The following is a 20606-nucleotide window of genomic DNA, read 5'->3' as shown; positions in this document are numbered from 1 at the left end:
CTCCATTTTATTTAGTATTCTTAAAATGCACGTTTGAGATTTAAAATATTTTATTCTAATGAAAGTGGTATTATTTAGCTTTTATACAGCTCCTTACATCACAGTTTCAAAGCAATTTATACATTTAATAGCCACTCTTCACAAAATAGCTACATGAATATTTGAAAACATTTGTCTTGTTTTAGAGAATATTAAATGGAGAGGAAGTTGGAATACTTCCGTAGGGGAGGAAAACTATCCTTCCTCTACCCTTTAATGTTGTTGAATGGGACCCCTATTACAAAAGACATTAACAAGAGAAAAGATACAAATTTAATTAATATAAGTTTTATGTGACACAGGAGTCTTCATAAGGAAATGAAGACCCAGAGAAATACCTGAGTGGTTTTATGCTAGGTTTGGTGGAGAGTGGAAAGTCAGGGAAAGATGTTGATAAAGTGTAGTAAAGATGAAATAAGTGTAGTGAACTGAGAGAAACTTAGCAAGTTCTTTTTGTTGGGATTCCTCTCCCTGTCCCTTGTCTTCAGAGATAAGGATGCTGCTGGCTTCTAGGTACTGGAAGGGCACCTCTCATAAGGAAGGCAACTTGACAAAGTGGGACAGACCTAAGAGAGTGGCAGAAGTAGGACTAGAAATGGAGTGACGGGGCTCAGGACATGCTCCCCCAAAATATGGCACCTTGGCACATGGAATATTTTAAGTTGAAGAAATTTGAGAAATGGCACAAAAATTTTCATGAGCTATGTAGTTTCCAAGATTGACCAAAAGGTGAAGTAAAAAATTATAGATGAAAGAGATCATTTAGATCAAATTATATAGATCAGGATTATTTCCAAGCATAATATTCTTTTTTTTTTTAAAGATTTTTATTTATTTACTTGACAGAGAGAGACACAGCAAGAGACGGAACACAAGCAGGGGGAGTGGGAGAGGGAGAAGCAGGCTTCCTGTCGAGCAGGGAGCCCGATGGCGGGGCTCAATCCCAGGACCCTGGGATCATGAGCCGAAGGCAGACGCTTAACAACTGAGCCACGCAGGCGCCCCCCAGCATAATATTCTTTACAATATATAGATACACAGTGAAGTAATGTTTCTAAGGACCCAGCTAACTATGATAGAGTAACATATCTTTTTTTTTTTTTTTTTATTGTTAGGTCTATTTAAAACCTAATTTTATCACTGTAAAATAAACCTCTTGGTAATGCAGCTGGATATCTAAACCTCTATTTTTTAAAAATACCTTTTTTAAAAATTTTATTTATTCATTTGAGATACAGAGATACAGAGAGAGAGAGAGAGAGAGAGAGCATGAGCAGGGGGAGAGGCAGAGGGAGAGGGAGAAGCAGGCTCCCCGCTGAGCCAGGAGCCCGATGTGGGGCTCGATCCCAGGAGCCCGGGATCATGACCTGAGCCAAAGGCAGATGCTTAACCATCTGGGCCACCCAGGAGCCCCAAACCTCTATTTTTTTTTTTAAGATTTTATTTACTTGAAAGCACAGAGGGAGAGGGAGAAGCAGACCCCCACTCAGCAGGGAGCCCAACGTGGGGCTCAATCTCAGGACCCCAGGATCATGACCTGAGCCGAAGGCAGACACTTAACCGACTGAGCCACCCAGGCACCCCTAAACCTGTATTAATTATATGAATACTAAAGAGTCATTTTTTTAAAAAAGATTTTATTCATTTATTTGACACAGAGAGAGAGCACAGGCAGGGGAAGCAGCAGAGGGAGAGGGAGAAGCAGGCTCCCCCCAGAGCAGGGAGCCCAACATGGGGCTTGATCCCAGGACTCTGGGATCATGACCCGAGCTGAAGGCAAACACTTAACCAACTGAGACACCCAGGCACCCTTAAACAGTCATTTTTAAAAAGATTTTATTTATTTACTTGAGAGAGAAATAGTGAGAGAGCACAGCAGGGGGGAAGGGCAGAGGGAGGAGAAGCACACCCCTACTGAGCAGGGAGCCAGACCTGGGGCTCCCAGGACCTGGGGATCATGACCCGAGTCGAAGGCAGACGCTTAACAACTGAGCCACCCAGGTGCCTCCTAAAGAGTCATAAAAAAAAAAAAAAAGACACTGGGGCACCTGGGTGGCTCAGTCAGTTGAGCGTCTGACTCTTGGTTTCAGCTCAGATCCTGATCTCAGGGTCCTGGGATCGAGCCCCTTGTCGGGCTCTGCACTCAGCACAGAGTGTGCTGGAGATTCTATCTCTCCCTCTCCTGCTCTCCCTCCCCTCAAATAAATTTTAAAAAAATATATATTTTTTAAAGACTATCCAATATCCAATTAAGAATGTTTAATGGGGCGCCTGGATGGCTCAATCAGTTAAGTGTCTGATTCTTGATATCAGCTCAGGTCTCAATCTCAGGCCCTGTGTTGGACTCCACTCTGGGTGTTGAGCCTAGGGAAGGGAGGAAGGGAGGGAGGGAGGAAGGGAGGAAGGAAGGAAATTTAACAAAAGAGACCCAAGCAATGTGTCTGGCATATATCAGCGCTCAGAAAATGTCTGAGGAGGGACACCTGGGTGGCTCAGTCATTAAGCGTCTGCCTTTGGCTCAGGTCATGATCCCAGGATCCTGGGATCGAGTCCCGCATTGGGCTCCTTGCTCGGCGGGGAGCCTGCTTCTCCCTCTGCCTGCCGCTCCCCCTGCTTGTGCACGCTCTCCATCTCTCTGTCTCTGACAAATAAATTAATTAAAATCTTTAAAAAAAAACAAAGAAAACGTCTGAGGAAAGAAGAAATGACATCATAGTCAGAAGAGGTAGCCGATAAAAACTGTCCTTGTTCCCACACAGTAATTACTGTTAAGATTTTTCAAAACATGGTTTCTTCTCACCAATCTCAAGACCTAATCCTCACCAGGGAAAAGCACATTTTGAGTTTTTCAAACCAAAAGGGCCTAGAGTACATTTGCCCAGTGCTTTAACAGAATTAACCTGGCACAGTCAACCTCCCACTCTGGCAAGAACAGCACTGTGGGAGGTCCTGAGTGCCTGATGGGAGCAGACAAGCCACTTTTCCAGTCAGACTCCCAGAAGAGAGGCAGGCACATGAACAAGAACGCGCTCACATCCCTCATTTCTCCTCCAAGTTCACAAGTTAAAGACAGAGTCCACATTCTCCTTTCTGAGACTGGGAAGTGGATTTGGTAGGTCTATATGTACTTTTTTTTTTTTTTAAGATTTTTATTTTATTTATTTGAGAGCGAGAGAGAGAGAGCACAAGAGGGGGTAGGGTCAGAGGAAGAAGCAGACTCTCTGCCGAGCAAGGAGCCTGATGCGGAACTCGATCCCGGGACTCCGGTATCATGACCTGAGCTGAAGGCAGTCGTTTAACCAACTGAGCCACCCAGGCGCCCCTATATGTACTCCTTTATACAGTCTTGCTCATGGTATTTTCTTGCAGAGGAACAAACCACTCAAGCTTCCAGAAGACAGGATGAAAAGAAATGCCATAAGACTAAGGCTAACGGACTGAGATTTTACATGTTTGCTCATAAAGTACAAATGCTCCTTTCCTGAGTAAATATGACACAAAATATTTAAGTAAGAGTATAAGCTCAGAGCTTTATAAACCAAATCTAAGTTATAATTTACCAAAACCTAGATTAAATTTGATGTAAAACTTGTGATAAGAAAGTTTTCTTTTTACATACATGTAGTAGTAAAAGTACCACATTTTCTAAGATCATGGTCAAACCACAGGGTTAGGGCAATCAGTTATAATCTAATCTAGGCCAAATACTTGCTTTTACCTAATTACCTACCTCTTTGATTACCACTGCAGGTAACAGCCTCACTTTCAACTTGGTCTGGTTTATGAGTGTTGGAGGAGTGATGCCAGGCCTGAAAGAACAAAGTTTTCACACAAGCAAAAAAAAAAAAAAAAAATCCTTAAACTCCTCTTACAGGAAAGAACAGCCCCACATGACAATTTAGTGGTAACAAAGAATAGTACCTGACCTACTCAGACGTTTGAGAGTAAACATACATAATCAAGATAACCTAAGCCCTTAAACCATGTACTGAAATTATGACTGTAACACAAAGTCACAGGTTCTTGTGGGAAGGCTTCTAAAATTCCCAAAGGGGCCAGAAATTGGGGGCAGAGCATCTGTGGCTGGTGCATTATCTTAGAAAAAACCCTTACCTAATCTTCCTCTTTACTCAAAAAACCAAACCAGAACAAAACAAGACAAAAAAAACCCCAAAAACACAAAACTGGTGACTCTCCTTCACCTTCTTTACAGAAAATAATTTTACTTGTTTACTTATTTTTAATTGCAGTCCGTTGTCTGAGGCCATAAGGAATGTGGTCTTTTCCAGAGGAAAACCACCAAGCACTACGAAGCTTCCAACGGACAGCCTCAAACCTCTAACTTCCCTGGTCCTCTGCATGGATGGCAGACGGCGTGCAGCTGCGCCGTGAGCCCGGGGCAGGAGGCTTTCAGCAGCTTCGTCTCCCCGCTTCGCTGTCAGTATGGCGGGGAGAGGGACTTCAAAAAGAAAGTGAGTTAGGATGTCAAAAGGCCACATTCTAGGGGAATAGCTAGAAGAACCGTATTTTTAACCTGCTTTTAGCAATTTTTTTTTTAAAGATTTTATTTATTTGAGAGAGAGAGAATGAGAGAACACGAGAGGGGGGAGGGTCAGAGGGAGAAGCAGACTCCCTGCTGAGCAGGGAGCCCGATGTGGGACTCGATCCTGGGACTCCAGGATCATGACCTGAGCCGAAGGCAGTCGCTTAACCAACTGAGCCACCCAGGCGCCCCTGCTTTTAGCAATTTAATGAAAATATTAAATACTAGTTAACCCAGTTTCTAAATCTTTTTAATTCCAGGGCCAAACAGACTGGAAGCAATTACGGCTTGTTCATGGGGGTCTGTGGGAATGCTGACAGTTTTAATTTACATATTAATGCTGAAAAACATTTTGAGAGGCAAAGAAGAGCATTCTTTGGCCTTAGTAATGAATAGAGTAAGGGGGAAAAAAAAAAAAGACAGGAAAGTGGTTGAAAAGCGCTAGGCAAAATGGTCTGGGTTTATTTTTTCTGTAATAATTTCAAACTATCCATCATTCACTGTAATCAGATACCATCCAGTGGTGGATTTGTACAGTCTTTTATTTTGGCTAAGATGACCATTCTTTGGCTGAGTTGTCTTCAAAAAAACGCCTAACAATCAAAGTTAACAATATCTGTCTCAACTCCAACTCTTTCCTGGGAACAACTCATTCTACTGCTTGGTTTCTTTCTTTACCACCCACCTAGCATACCTATCTTACCGCTCACAGGAAAAAACAAAGCACTGAAACATAGAAATTGTTTGGGTTTTTTTTTTAATTTTTTTAAAGACTTTATTTTTAAGTAATGTATATACCCAATGTGGGACTCGAACTTACAAATCCGAGATCAAGAGTCACACACTACAGACTGAGCCAGCCAGGTGCCCCTAGAAATTGTTTTAAATTATTAACTTTTATTAAACAGCCCAGTTGTACACTTGCTTGTTGGAATTTACTTCTGCTTCAACCCCAGTTCTTTGAAAAATGCAGGAATTCTTCTCATTAAAATATTAGCTTGACCTAAGGATATCAAAAAGCTGCCTTGGCATTAATTATTGCAGTCTGAAACCTCCCAAGAAGTTTAAAAAACCAGAAGATTAAATATAGTAAAATATGAACTGGAAATATAGTTTGCACATCATTTAATAACTATAATTGTACAGAATTTTCAAATTATTCACTTTTCAACTTATTTTTCTGAATTATACCAAATTTGTGTAACAAAACATATCATATGGCCCTTGAAAGAACTGTTAAATGGTAGATTAGCTCCAATGCAAACCTTTCTGCATTAAGGAAAAGAGGGGAATCCACAGTAATCCTATGTGGTAGGTAGGTCCTACCCACTTATCCCCATTGAACAGAAGAGGAAAATGAGACTCAAAAAGATTAAGTAACCTACCAAAGGTCACATGGCCATAAATGACAGTGTCTTGCTAGGTACTGCAAACTTCGCAACTTTCCCAAAGGAAGATTAATTTTAAGTTGAGTACTAGTCATTGCTTACAAAATGAATACACTAATGTGATTAATGACAAAATATTTCACTGATGTTAGTCTTAGAAAAAGTGTAAGAGAAACCAAAATTAAGGACTCGGGATTCATCTAGGCCCCTTTCAAATACCAAATATTCCTAATTTTCCTTATCCTACTACTGGAGGGGAAGGGGGAATCTTGTTATGGCTTAAAAAACAAAACAAAAAATACCCCAAAATACACATACAGACAGCAATTCCATTCATAGGTATATATCCAAAAGAGCTGAAAACAGGTATTTAAACAAACTTACACAAATGTTCATAGCAGTACTATTTGCAATAGCCAAAAAGTGGAAAAAACCAAATGTTCAAGAGATAAATAGATAAGCACAATGTGGTATCCATGCAAGGAAGTATTTTCAGCCATTAAAAGATATGAAGTACTGGTATGTGCTACAACTTAGATTAACCTTGAAAATATGATGCTACGTGAAAGAAGCCAGACACAAAAGGTCACATACGGTATGATGCCATTAATATGAAATATCCAGAACAGCTAAACCCAGAGATAGAAACAGAAAGCAGATTAGTGGTTGTTGGAGGGCTGGGATAAAGAGGAGGGCATGGAGTGACTGCTTAATGGGCATGGGGTCTCCTTTGGAGTAGTGAAAATGTTTTGGAACAAGATGGTGATGGTTGCACAACATTGTGAATCTATTAAAAACCCTGAATTGTACACTTTAAAATGGTGAATTTCATGTTATGAGAGTTTCACCTTGATTGAAAAAAAAATGTAGAATAGGGGTGCCTGGAGGGCTCAGTCAGTGGAGCATGCGACTCTTCATCTCGGGATCATGAGTTCAAGCTCCACGTTGGGTGTAGAGATTACTTAATAAAACAGACAAGCAAAAATGCAGGATAATGAAATGATGATTGACCATAAAGTCCTAGATGAATAGCAGGTCATTTGCTTCTTCTTGGTTTGTCACAATTTCAATGAGTTTTTGACCATCGTAAACCCATATATAAAAAGTTACCCATTAAAAGTTCCAAATAAGGCATTAATGAAGCTGAGGTCCCTAATTTGTCCAGTTGGCAGAGCACCTAGTAGAGTTTACAGTATACAAGAAGCTTTAAAAATGCTTTTAATTTGTATAAAGTGCAAAGAAAAAGAAAATTGAGAAATACATGAAAAAATATAAAGTGGCCAGAGCCTAGAATATAAGCTAACATACACCTGCATGGGGAAATCTATATATTTAAGCATGCAGAGAAACATAAACACTCAATAGTATGCTTTTCCTCATAACTTATTTTGTGCTTCTCTAAAGACTGAAGAGTAAATAATAGTTTACAGTCACCACCCTCTGGGTTTCAGCAAAGAGGTCACACACAGGGAGGGCCTCCAGCTGCCACTTTCAATTGCCTCCCTGGTGGAACAATGGCAGGAGGTTAAGTTACTCCAGGAGACTCTCAACAGGGCTCCCATTGTTCTAAGCTCAAAACTCAGAGATACAATGGGCCCCATTCATACGGAGGCCTTACAGGCTGAGGAATGGTCCCTTAGAGACAAGTTCTGTTGGGACACCGAATTTTTCATAAACACAGACTTGCCCAAATATGTGTTAATTAGTTTTTAAAAACAGCACAAAATACAGAAATAAAACTCAATGGACACAAAGTTGAGAGTCAGGACACCCAAGTCTTATCACCAGCTCTGTCTTGGATGTGACATTAAGCAAGTTAACTTGCTCTTTCTGAGCCTCAGTTTCCTTGCTTATAAAATGGAAATGATTTCTAAGATCACTTAGAACTCTAAAATTCTATGAACACACATGAGGTCTATTGATGTTGGTACACTATTCACTCCAATAAATGGGGATAAATTATGAACAGAAAAGAATCATTAGTTCACATCTTTTCATTTACTATCAGCACTTAAAAACAAGGAGGCTTAAAAAAAAACAGGCAGAGAAACTGTTTTCTGTTCTCTCTCTCAAACACACAAGACATAATGAATAAGGTCCAATGGGTCCCTCATCCCAACAAGTCTAGGATGACTCAGGCAGGAGCCCTACACAAAGCACAATGATGAAGGGTATAACCAGAAGCCACAAGTATGTTTTTCTGTCACCTTTTCTTAGGTTATCAGTGCATTTCAAGAATCTCTTGATTGCTTTGCAATGATTCAAAATCCCTAGAAGACAAACGCCATTTACAGCAAGAATGTGACCAATGTTCCAATCCTCCACACCATGTCATTTTTTTGTTTTTTCAACCTCAAAACTTGCCAATGCAAGAACTTTGTCTCCGGAGCCTAAGGAGAAAGACACATAATAAACAAAAGGTTATTTCAAATGCATTTACAGTTCCAGATAACAAGGGGAAAATCTATCCCATATATACTGAAATAGAAAATAAAATGAGCTTCTATTATCAGAGCATTACCCCAAACCTTCCCAGTGCCAATTCCCAATTTCCTTTCCCCTGCACAAACATCTGACATACACAGGGTGATTTATTGCTTACAAAACCTTACTCTACCTTTAAATGCGAAATAGAATATATAAAATTTAGTTTACTTTTATTTTTTTATTTTTTTATTTTTTTATTTTTTTTTAAAGATTTTATTTATTTATTTGATGGAGAGAGAGACAGCGAGAGAGGGAACACAAGCAGGGGGAGTGGGAGAGGGAGAAGCAGGCTCTCCGCCGAGCAGGGAGCCCGATGTGGGGCTCGATCCCAGGACCCTGGGATCATGACCTGAGCCGAAGGCAGATGCTTAACAACTGAGCCACCCAGGCGCCCCAAAATTTAGTTTACTTTTAGTTGACAAGTATTTTTAAAATATTAAGTTATATTAATTTAACTATTTTTAAGTAAAAAGTATTAGGAAATAAACCCAATAAGAGGGATTTATAAAGAAAACACTTCTGGTTTTACCTTTAAATGAAGAAAAGGCCATCCTGTTATGTTTACCCATGGCATCCAGTAATCTGGAGCAGTAATGCACGCTCAGCTTTCAGCAACACGAGGGTACTCACCAAGGTCCGTAGAGACTTTCTCAAACTGGCTGAGTATAGCACCTGCATTTGCTGACAAGAAGGCCTCATCATCTGCAGTCAGCTAAACAAAACAAAACAAAGCCCAAGGGAGTGGATTCCAATGTTAACAAGTGGTTCTAAGAAACACCATTAAGAATGTCTCAGGACCACAAACTGGATCACAGATCAAGAAGTTCTGTACCAAATACTTTATACCTTTTCTTTATACCTGATGTATTAAGTTAAATACAGGTACCTTCTCTCCAAGTTTCCTGAGAGCTGTTAGGATCTCCACTTTCTGCTGAGTGTACAGGCCTCTGTCCAGCTTTCCTACCATGAGATCTCTATCCATCTGAAATGGATGAATGCAAAGTATATGGTACTTACGTTAAAAACATTCTGCCCATAAAATCCAGCTTTTCAGATCTACCACTACTACTTTTTTTTGTTAAAGTAATCTCTACACCCAATGTGGGGCTCGAACTCACAACCCCGAGATCAAGAGTTACATGCTCTTCTGACCAAGTCAGCCAGGTGCCCCCAGAACTATTATGACTTTTTTTTTTTTTTTTTAAGATTTATTACTTTTAGGTGGGGAGGGGAAGAGGGAGAAGAATCTTCAAGCAAACTCCTTGCTGAGCACAGAGCCCAATGTAGGACTTGATCACCGGAACCACGAGATTGTGACCTGAGCTGAAACCAAGAGTCAGATGCTTAACCAACTGAGCCACCCAGGTGCCCCCAAATCTACTACTTCTTCAAAAAAATCCTCTAGAGGGGTGCCTGGGTGGCTCAGTCGTTAAGTGTCTGCCTTCAGCTCAGGTCATGGTCCCAGGGTCCTGGGATCGAGCCCCGCATCGGGCTCCCTGCTCAGCGGGAAGCCTGCTTCTCCCTCCTCCACACCCCCTGCTTGTGTTCCCTCTCTCGCTGTGTCTCTCTCTGTCAAATAAATAAATAAAAATTAAAAAAAAAAAAAAAAGATCCTCTTGAGGACTAATATAGAGAACTACAGAAATTCAAGGCAAACATGCCAGGAATGCAATTTACATAGCTCTAGTAAATCTTTTTTTTTTTAAGATTTTATTTTTTAAGTAATCTCTACACCCAATATGGGGCTCAAACTCACAACCCCAAGAACTGGAGTCACATGGGCCACTGACTGAGCCAGCCAGGTGCCCCTCAATCCTAATAAATCTTTTTTTTTTTTTAAGATTTATTTATTTATTTATTTATTTGAGAAAGAGAGAGAGAGTGAGCACAAGCAGGGGGAGCAGCAGGCAGAGGGAGAAGCAGGCTCCCCGCCGAGCAGGAAGCCTGATGCGGGGCTCGATCCCAGGACCCTGGGATCATGACCTGAGCCGAAGGCAGACGCTTAACCGACTGAGCCACCCAGGCGCCCCAATTCTAATAAATCTTAATGATAATCATAACCACTGTCTTGATTAAAAACTCTACTGAGGAACTGGGAAGTCAATAGCTTCCTTTAGAGAGAAGCTGTCCTCTAAGAACTCATTCCCTTAAACTGAAGTGTGGTCCATAGGCTTGAATGAGATAACTGGTATCATGTCTCTAGGAATGTTGGTTATCATCACCTCTATCATCAGAAACACTGATAGCATGTACTAAGCCTGGGTACTATTCCACGTACTTTACATGTATTACATATTATACATAGTATGTGTTTTACCTATATTACTTCATTTATTCTTCATAACAACCTTAAGAAGTAGGGACTACCAGTATCACCTTTTTATAGATGGGGAACTGAGGCACAAAGAAGTTGAATAAGATAAATTATCCAACTTCAATAATAATATTTGTTAAAAAGATTATTAATTGTGTTAAAACAATTTAAAAATAACTTCCCAAGGGGCACCTGGGTGGCTCAGTCGTTAAGCATCTGCCTTCGGCTCAGGTCATGATCCCAGGATCCTGGGATTGAGCCCCACATTGGGCTCCCTGCTCAGTGGTGGGAAGCCTGCTTCTCCCTCTCCCACTCCCCCTGCTTGTGTTCCCTCTCTCACGGTCTCTCTCTGTCAAATAAATAAATAAAAACTTAAAAAAAAAAAAAAAAAAAAGAATAACTTCCCCAAGGTCAGCTACCTTCACAGTAGAGCAGGGATAAAAATCCTGCCAGTCTGACCCACATTCACGCTCTTAACCACTATGCTACTGAATTACCAGTGGTTGCAAATAACCTGTTAATGTCTTAATTATATTCAAGCCTATAAACAGACTTTCTCAAGTACCACGTTTATAGAGATGTTTGAAATTCTTAGATGACAAAGGCCACATGTGCAGAGAGCAATGCCGCTAATGGATTCTAGATGGAATTTCAACTCAGGGCTCCAGAAGTATATGGTAAAACCTTAAAGGTAGGGTCCAAGTAGAAGCAGTTAGTAGCAGTATAAACTGTCATATGCTGTTTAAACCTCCATATTCGTTATCAATAATAATTGCTCAAAAGACTAATTTTGTCAGAAAACTATGGGTTGTGGCTCTAAAATCAACTGATCAGGGGCCCCTGTATGGCACAGTCAGTTAAGGGTCTGACTCTTGGTTTTAGCTCAGATCATGATCTGAGGGTTGTGGGATCAAGCCCCATGTTGGGCTCCAAGCTCAGTGAGGAGTCTGCTGAAGTTTCTCTCTCCCTCTCCCCCTCCCCACATTCTCTCTAAAATAAATAAATAAATCTTAAAAAAAAAAATCAGGGGCACCTGGGTGGCTCAGTCAGTTAAGTGTCTGCCTTCGGCTCAGGTCATGGTCTCACGGTCCTGGGATCAAGCCCTGCATCAGGCTCCCTGCTCACTGGGGAGTCTGCTCCCTCTCCCTACCCCCCACTTCTTCTCTCTCTCTCAAATAAATGAAATCTTTAAAAAAAAAATCAACTGATCAATTTTTTTTCTAACAGACTATTTTTCAGAACAGTTTTAGGTTCACAGTAAATTGTGTGAAAGGTACAAAGATTTCCCATATACCCCTCACCTCTACTCATGCACAGCCTCCCCATCATAAATATGCCCCACCAGAATGGTTCATTTGTTACAACAGATGAACCTACCCTGACACATCATAATCCCCCAATTCCATAGTCTATACATCATTAGGGTTCACTCTTGGTGGTGTTATACATTCTCACCTGACCAATTTTTAAATTTCAGAATAACATAATGAAATTCTGGAGCTGAGAAAACAAATACACACAGCAAATAAATCAATTTAAAGAAACTTTACCTCTGCTAACCTTGTCCGAAGCTGACCTGGTTGTTTCTTTGCAAATAACCTGATGACCTCTGGGGTTTTAAAGGCCTGGCTGATAGCTGCCTGGATAGCCTAGAATACAAGAAGGTAAAAACTGAGCAAAATATTCCAATGAATCAAATATTACAATAACTGACTGATGAGTCTTCAATTACAAATAGGTCTTCCTTGTTTGTCAAACACTGTTATAATTTTAGTTTCCACAAAAGCAAAAATGAACTACTGGGACTTCATCAAGATAAAAAGCTGCACACCAAAGGAAACAATCAATAAAAGTAAAAGGCAGCCTAAAGAATGGGAGAAGATATTTGCAAACGATATATCTGATTAGGGTTAGTATCCAAAATCTACAAAGAACTTAACAAATTCAACACCCAAAAAACAAATAACCCAGTTAAGAAATGGGCAGAAGACATGAATAGACACTATTCCAAAGAAGACATCCAGATGGCTAACAGACACATGAAAAGATGCTCAACATCACTCATCATCAGGGAAATACAAATCAAAACCATGATGAGATACCATCTCACACCTGTCAGAATGGCTAAAATTAACAACACAAGAAACAACAGATGTTGGGGACGCCTGAGTGGCTCAGTTGTTGAGCATCTGCCTCGGCTCAGGTCATGATCCCAGGGTCCTGGGATTGAGTTCCGCATGGAGCCTGCTTCTCCCTCAGCCTGCCACTCCTCCTGCTTGTGCTCTCTCTGTCTCTGACAAATAAATAAAATCTTTAAAAAAAACAAAAACAAAAAACAACAGATGTTGATGGGGATGTGGAGAAAGGGGAACCCTCTTGCACTGCTGGTGGGAATGCAAACTGGTGCAGCGACTCTGGAGAACAGTATGGAGGTTCCTCAAAATGTTAAAAATAGAACTACCCTACGATCCAGCAATTGCAACTACTAGGTATATACCCAAAGGACACAAAAATACAGATTCGAAGGGATACATGCACCCCGATGTTTATAGCAGCATTAGCAACAACAGCCAAACTATGGAGAGAGCCCAAATATCCATTGACTGATGAATGGAAAAAAAGGATGTGGGTGGTGTGTGTACACACACCCCCCACAATGGAATACTACTCAGCAATGAAAAAGAATGAAATCTTACCATCTGCCATGATGTGGATGGAGCTAGAGTGTATTATGCTAAGTGAAATAAGTCAGTCAGAGAAAGACAAATACCATATGATCTCACTCATATGTGGAATTTAAGAAAGAAAACAGAGGAATATATGGGAAGGGGGAAAGAAAAAAAGGAGAGAGGGAAATGATCCATAAGAGATTCTTAACGATAAAGAACAAACTGAGGGTTGATGGAGGGAGGTGGGTGGGGGATGGGCTAGATGGGTGATGGGCATTAAGGAGGGCACTTGTTGGGATGAGCACTGGGTATTGTATGTAAGTGATGAATCACTGAATTTTACTCCAGAAACCAACATTGCACTGTATGTTAACTACCTAAAATTTAAATTAAAAAAAAAAAAAATTTAGTTTCCCTTTGCTATTTCTGTGCATGTCACTGGAGCCAAATACATAACTAAATGAAGATCTGGAAGCTTATGCTGCTTTATCCATAAGTAGACACTCATCTAGAAGTCAAACCCCCAAACAGGGTTTCTTTTTTTTTTTTTTAATTTCATAGTTATTTTAATAACCAGGTGTACATTAACAGTCACTTGATGAACTTTTCTTTAATCTCAGCTAAACTCAAAACACAGTTTTCTTCACGGTTCAAACCAAACAGCTCTTCACGTTCCAGAGCTGCCTCGCAGCTACCACAGATCACAGGGAGATTTACGGTCTGTTCATATTCACCAGACACAGAACTGAACACCCACACACCGTTTTCCAAAGAGGGAACTTGTACAATGAATGCTGGCTGCCCGGGACAGGGTTTCTTTTCTATCTTAAATATACTTATAAAAAAAGAGAGAAAAACCAGCTGTGTCACCAGTGTATGTAAATTATGCTTACCAGTTGCATTCCACTTAGCTCATCTACCAAAGTCATATTTCCAGACATAATTTTCTTCAGTGAATCATTAAATTCACTTAGTTGCTCCAGAGTTTCCTTTTTGGTTTCTTCATATTCATCTGTATCAAGTTCCTCTCTGAAGTACAGTAAACACAATATAGAAAAACACAAGAGTTCCAAGTGAAAAAAGCAATCTTAATATTTGTACTCTAAGACTTCAGATACATATATTTACAAAAAATATCTGGGGGGACAAGGCTGAAAGGAAATGACAAAATGCTAACAATAGATGTGTTCAGATGTTAGTAATATGGGCGTTTTCCTGCAATGTGGTTACCTTGATAATTAAACATTTTTCTTTTACCAAAATGAGGCACACTTAACAAACCACATAATAACTTCCTTTTAAGCAGTCTATGAATCAATTCATAACCATGGGCAAGATACTTAACACAGCCAAGCCTCAGTTTCTTGATCTACAAGCCACAGATAATGATAGTACCTACCTTATAGGGTTGCTATGAACATTACATGAACTACAGAAAGTCCTTGACAAACAATAGGTACTTGACAAAATAGATGCTACTTTTATCACCATCATCAATGGTAGGTAAAATTTTGTGCATCGTGAAATACAACAGCAATGTAGTACCTGTCATCTGAGCACGAGGCTAGTTTTTTTTATTATGTTCAGTTAGCCAAGAGGCTATTTTTAGTCACTAATGGAACAAGCCATTTATTAAACATTTACTACAAATAATGATAGCTACCATTTATTGAGCACCTACTCTGGGCCAAGCCTACTCTTCATTTGAAATAACTACAACAACCTTTCAAAGTTGTTAAAAAAGGCAATGAACAGTTTCAGTCCTTTGAACAGTTAAGGCTGAAAATACACTAGAAGTTCAAGTATATACCAGGCAGGGCTATTTTAAATACTGAAGACAAGGTAGGTGTTACTATTTCTACTTCACACTCAAGGAAATGGAAACTTAAGGGAGTTACTTTTATGACTCCAAAGCTTGCACTTCTATTTCTCCAACAGACAAAGCACTGGGAAGAACACTACAGGCGAAACCAAAATCACACATGGGCCGGCACCCACGGCTGGGAATCTAGCTGCAGAAAAAAGCCATTTGACAGCAGAGCAGCATCCAGTTACACTATTACCTGCATTCCTCCAGATCTTGTAATTGCTGCATTAGTCTATCCAACTGTTCTTCTAAATTCTGCTTTAGTTTGCTTGTCTCTGTCTTTCCTCTGGAAGCCATTTTGATCTCTAAGTAGAACAATAAGCCCACATATAGTATTATTTGGTTATCTGAAATGATTCAACATACCAGTACAATTTAAAATGGGCTATACTCTTTCTGAGCTACAGGTGTGGGAAAGACAGCTGTGCAAAGAGAATTTCATTTTACATATGAAAGTTTAAACTCATATACTAGTAAAACCCCACAAAAATGCCTGGCAGTCTTCCTAACTGACTTGACAAGTTAATTAGAAATCTTACTCTTGGGACACCTGGGTGGTTCAGTTGGTTAAGCGGCTGCCTTCAGCTCAGGCTATGATCCCAGGGTCCTGGGATCGAGCCGGCACTGGACTCCTTGCTCAGCGGGGAGCCTGCTTCTCCCTCTCCCCCTGGCTTGTGTTCTCTTTCTCTCTCTCTAATAAATAAATAAAATAGTAAAAAAAAAAAAAAAAAGAAATCTTCACTATTGGTCCATCTTACTTTAAACGAATTGGAAACACAATTTTATAAAGAAATAGATCTGGTGTGACTTTGCGTTACAAAAAGATTTTTATAACATTCTTTTTCATTCTTACTAAGTACTCTCCAGGACTCAGAACACTCCTAGCCTTATCTTGTTGGTCTTATGTGCATTTACCTGACTTATGGGCATTAACAACTTTTGATATGAATTTCTTCTTTGGAAATGTGCCCATGTTTCTACTGGATTATCTTTCTCTTACTGATTTATAGGAGTATGAAGCCTTTGTAGTTATGTTGCAAATATTATCCCTTGTCTCTTAACTTTAAATTTCACTTAATGTTGTTTTTTGTCATGATAAATTATTTTTACTTTTTTTTTTTTTTTAAGATTTTATTTATTTATTTGAGAGAGAGCGAGAAAGCACAAGCAGGGGGACAGGCAGAGGCAGAGGGAGAAGGAGAAGCAGGCTTCCCGCTGAGCAGGGAGCCCGATGCAGGACTCAATCCCAGGACCCTGAGATCATGACCTGAGCTGAAGGCAGACTCAACCGACTGAGCCACCCAGGTGCCCCACAATAAATTATTATTTTTAATGGCCAAATCTGTCTTCTTCTTTAAGGCTTTTTAGTTTTATGTCCCATGAAGGCAGGCCCTAACCATCTCAAGATTTAAAAATGTATATATTTTGTATTCTAAGATGTACATAAATTTTTCTCTTCTTACATGCAGTTAAGCCACCTGCAACTTTTTTTGTTAATGCTGTAAAATAGGAGTCTAACTTTTACTTTCTTTCAGATGGGCAGCCAGTTGCCCCAACACTGTTTACTAGTCAGTACTTATGCCACTTTTATTGGTTGTTTGTTTTAAATAGGCTCCATGTCCAGCATGGGGCCCAACACGTAGCTTGAACTCACAACCATGATATTGAGACCTGAGCTGAGATTGAGTCGGACGCTTAATCAACTGAGCCAACATGGGTGCCCCATGCCACTTTTAATATAGATTCAACAGAAACAGACTGAAGTTGATTTCACTGATAATGTTCTGGTCCTAAGACATTACCTTGCTATTTTAATTGTTAGCAGTAGAGCTGGTGTACATTGATAACTGATAAGGAGTTGCCTGTATTATTACAGAATTTTCCCCCCCATAACTCTTGGCTATTCCTACGCATTTTCTCTTCTGGATGAACTAAAGAATCAGCTTGTCAAATTCCCTTAAAAATGCAGTTGAGGGGCGCCTGGGTGGCTCAGCTGGTTAAGCGTCTGCCTTCTGCTCAGGTCATGGTCCCAGGGTCCTAGGATCGGGTCCTGCATTGGGCTCCCTGCTCAGCGGGGAGTCTGCTTCTCCCTCTACCCTTCCCCCCTGCTCGTGATCTCTCTCCTGCTCCCTCTCTCAAATAAATAAACAAAATCTAAAAAAAAAAAAAAAAATGCAATTGAAATTTTGACAGGGATTACATTAAAATTAGAGACTAATATGAGAAGATCTGTATCCTTGAAATTTGAATCTTCCTATTAAGGAATATATCACTCCATTTATCTCAGCTTTCTTTCATGATCTCTAATTTTAAAAGTATTGTTTTATTCACAAAGGCCTTGAACATTGGCTATTCTAAGACATTTTGTATTTTTTGTTAATACTGGGAATAGACTTTTTATTATTACAATTTCTTATTATTGTGGGGCACCCGGCTGGCTCAGTCGGTGGAGCATGCGACCCTTGATCTCAGGGTTGTGAGTTCCAGCTCCATGTTGGGCGTAGAGCTTACTTAAAAACAAAAATTTCTGATTATTGCTAGTGTAGAGAAAAGTTACTGATTTTGGCATGTTGATATTACATGCATTTACCTTAACATTTATAGCATTTAAGTTTTTCCATTTATAAAAATTAAACTTACATTCCTTTCAGGAAACACATTTTGCTTAATATTAGATATAACCATTCATTAAAACCTAAACCCTGGGGCGCCTACTGGCTCAGTCAGTGGAGCACGAAACTCTTGATCTTGGGATCATGAGCTCGAGCCCCATGTTGGGTGTAGAGATTACTTAAACAAAAATTTAAAAAAACAAACACCAAAAAAACAAAACAAAACAAAAACAAAAACCCTAAATCCTAGGGTAACTTATTAAAGCATTTAAAATTTTCCCACACATAATCATTACCAGATGATCTGATATGTGAACTTCAACGAAGAGGATTCCTTACATTACACTCAAAATAGAATGTAATCAGTGAAAATCTATTCTTACTACTGTATCTTTTAAAATTGGCTTATCTACAATGATTAATGATATATAAATACAAATGAGCTACATTATAGCCAAAAGTGTAATTTCATGTATAACAGGTTAGCCAGAAGTGTAATTTATTACACATAATTTATTACAGCTATGCTTCATGTATAATTTCTCCTGGGACACATACAATTAAACTTTATTTTATATCTGCTGAATTTTCCAGTAAAAGTAAAACCAAACCTAAAACCGACAGTGTCTTTTCAGGCTCAGTTTCCTACAGTCTAACCACGCTAAACTATGTGCTGTTTCAATTTTTGTGTATGTGCAGCCAAAGCGAGCACAACTTGGTGTTTCAAAACGTGCCATGCACTTTCATCCTTCTCTTTTGAGCCAGCTTTTTTTTTTTTTTTTTTTCCTACCTATCAAGCCCAGGTAATCCATTCTTCAAGGTCTAGCTCAAGGTTCAGTTTCTCCATGTCTTACTTGGTTCCCTCCCAATCACTAAATTGTGAGCAGGGTTTTTTTTTTTTTTTTTTAGATTTTATTTATTCGGGGCACCTGAGTGGCTCAGTCCTTAAGTGTCTGCCTTCAGCTCAGGTCATGATCCCATCATCCTGGGACAGAGTCCCACATCAGGCTCCCTGCTCAGCGGGGAGCCTGCTTCTCCCTCTGCTGCTCCCTCTGCTTGTGTTCCCTCTCTCGTTGTCTCTCTCTGTCAAATAAATAAATAAAATCTTTGAAAAAAAAAGATTTTATTTATTCATTTGAGATAGAGCGCGAGAGAGCGCACACATGTGATCGCAGGAGCTGGGGGAGGGGATAGAGGGAGAGGGAGAAGAGCAGGGAGCCTGACAGGGCTCGATCCCAGGATCCCGGGATCATGACCTAAGCCCAAGGCAGATGCTTAACCGACGAAGCCACCCAGGCACCCCTACTTTTTCTTTATGCATCAGCATCCAGCATAACGTTGGGCAGACAGAAAGTACTGGATAAATAATTGGTAAATGAATAATGAGAACTGATTGCTTCTTCCACGGCATTTCACATCTTATTCTCTATTTAGCACTTATTTGTTCCTTAAATTATATGTGATTTCATTACAGCACATTGTTTACTGGTCATTCTCTCCAGACTATAAACTCTGGGAGAGGAGAAAATGAGTCTGATTCCTCTTTTAGCATCCTCAGCACTTAAGAGGGAATAGGTATTTGATAACTGGATACAGCGTATAAAGGCACCAGATATTTTAAAGGAGGTAAAACTATTTTAAATAAATTTCAGGGAAGATGGGGCACTTTGAAAGCCTTAACCTGGTGCTGCCCGTTATTTGAAATTTATCCCAGAAAGACTGACTCGCTGGCACCACCTAGTATCCAATAAAGGCGGTGCAGCTTTCACAGAAACTGCCGAAATAGCACTCAAAAACTGTCATCCGGAGCGGAAGATGCACTCATTCACGCTCACCTTGTCTCTTAGTACTCTGAACTCTGCACACTCTTGGCCGGTCCCAAAGTGCATAAACCTCCAACTGCCGAAGTTCCAAGTGTCATAAACTTGAGGAAAGCGAAATTGTTCATCAGGACTACAAGAGGCTCAAAGTTCAAACCACTTGGAGGTGGAGTTGGCTGGGAAACAGGGAACCATTAACAAGTAGTTTCACTGACTTCACAGAAACCAGCCTAAAGCAGTCCAGATAACTTTCACCTGAGCAGCCTGCATCGGACACACACCCTTCTCTTTTTAGGAAGACACCATGGGAGAGAGGGAGCGGGGCGAGGAGGGGCAGAAGACGTTTTCTCTCCCGACAGCGCCTCGGGCAGCCTTGCTGAGGCGTCCCCTGGCGATGCTGCGGGTGTTCCTGAGGAAAACCCTGCACCCCCACGTGTCCGGAGCGCGGCTGTCAAAGCCAGAAGCACGGATAAGATAAGGGCGGAGAGCACACGTTTTTCCCGGCTGGACGTGAGCAGCTAGGGACCTCAACCATCGGGACGCGACACGGAGCAGCTCGGGCCACCGCCCCAAACGCCGTCTCCACGGGGGAACTCGGGGCTCCCGCACTTGGGTCCTGCGGCGGCCGGGCTCGACTAGGCCCCGGCTGCCACCAGAGGTCGCCATGAACCCCTGCCCCCGAAACTCTTCCAGCCCTCCCAGACCAAAACCCAGACAACCTCCTGGGGCCCTCGGGGGTCCCCTCTCCCCCTGTGCCACAGCCTTGGTCCCAGAGTTCGGAGCCAGGGGCCCCGCCTACCTGAGGGTCCCGGCCCGGCCGACGCTCACAGTAGGAGTACTTCCGCCGGACGCATGCACTTCCGGCCT

At 40.7% G+C, this 20606-nt stretch overlaps 1 protein-coding gene across 2 annotated transcripts; it reads right to left on the bottom strand.

Annotated features, from left to right (window-relative positions):
- Positions 1 to 5414: 5414 nt before the first annotated feature.
- Positions 5415 to 20589, bottom strand: LZIC (leucine zipper and CTNNBIP1 domain containing). 2 transcript variants are annotated; one of them, XM_032393974.1, is made up of 8 exons: positions 20539 to 20583; positions 19813 to 19915; positions 15504 to 15612; positions 14334 to 14469; positions 12322 to 12420; positions 9344 to 9439; positions 9088 to 9169; positions 5415 to 8360 (listed from the first exon to the last, which is right to left on the bottom strand). In XM_032393974.1, exons 2-8 carry the CDS (start codon positions 19865 to 19867, stop codon positions 8302 to 8304), a joined length of 636 nt encoding a protein of 211 aa, XP_032249865.1. In that variant the 5' UTR covers positions 19868 to 19915; positions 20539 to 20583; the 3' UTR covers positions 5415 to 8301. The 2 variants fall into 2 exon arrangements, with proteins under 2 accessions (XP_032249865.1, XP_032249856.1); XM_032393965.1 differs by having other exon boundaries at positions 7996 to 8360; positions 19755 to 19915; positions 20539 to 20589.
- Positions 20590 to 20606: the final 17 nt, after the last annotated feature.

Source organism: Phoca vitulina, unplaced genomic scaffold, assembly GCF_004348235.1.
Source record: "Phoca vitulina isolate PV1807 unplaced genomic scaffold, GSC_HSeal_1.0 scaffold2, whole genome shotgun sequence".
NCBI classification, from domain to species: domain Eukaryota; kingdom Metazoa; phylum Chordata; class Mammalia; order Carnivora; family Phocidae; genus Phoca; species Phoca vitulina.
Note: the sequence above shows the minus strand (reverse complement) of the source record. Positions and strands in the feature narration are given on the sequence as shown.

Coding starts and splice junctions, on each gene's coding strand:
- LZIC (XM_032393974.1), bottom strand. CDS start 19,867: ATGAACAATTTCGCTTTCCTCAAGTTTATGACACTTGGAACTTCGGCA. Junction 9,440..12,321: donor TTCGGACAAGGTTAGCAGAG/GTAAAGTTTCTT, acceptor CATCCATTTCAG/ATGGATAGAGATCTCATGGT. Junction 9,170..9,343: donor TCAGGAAACTTGGAGAGAAG/GTACCTGTATTT, acceptor TGTTTTGTTTAG/CTGACTGCAGATGATGAGGC.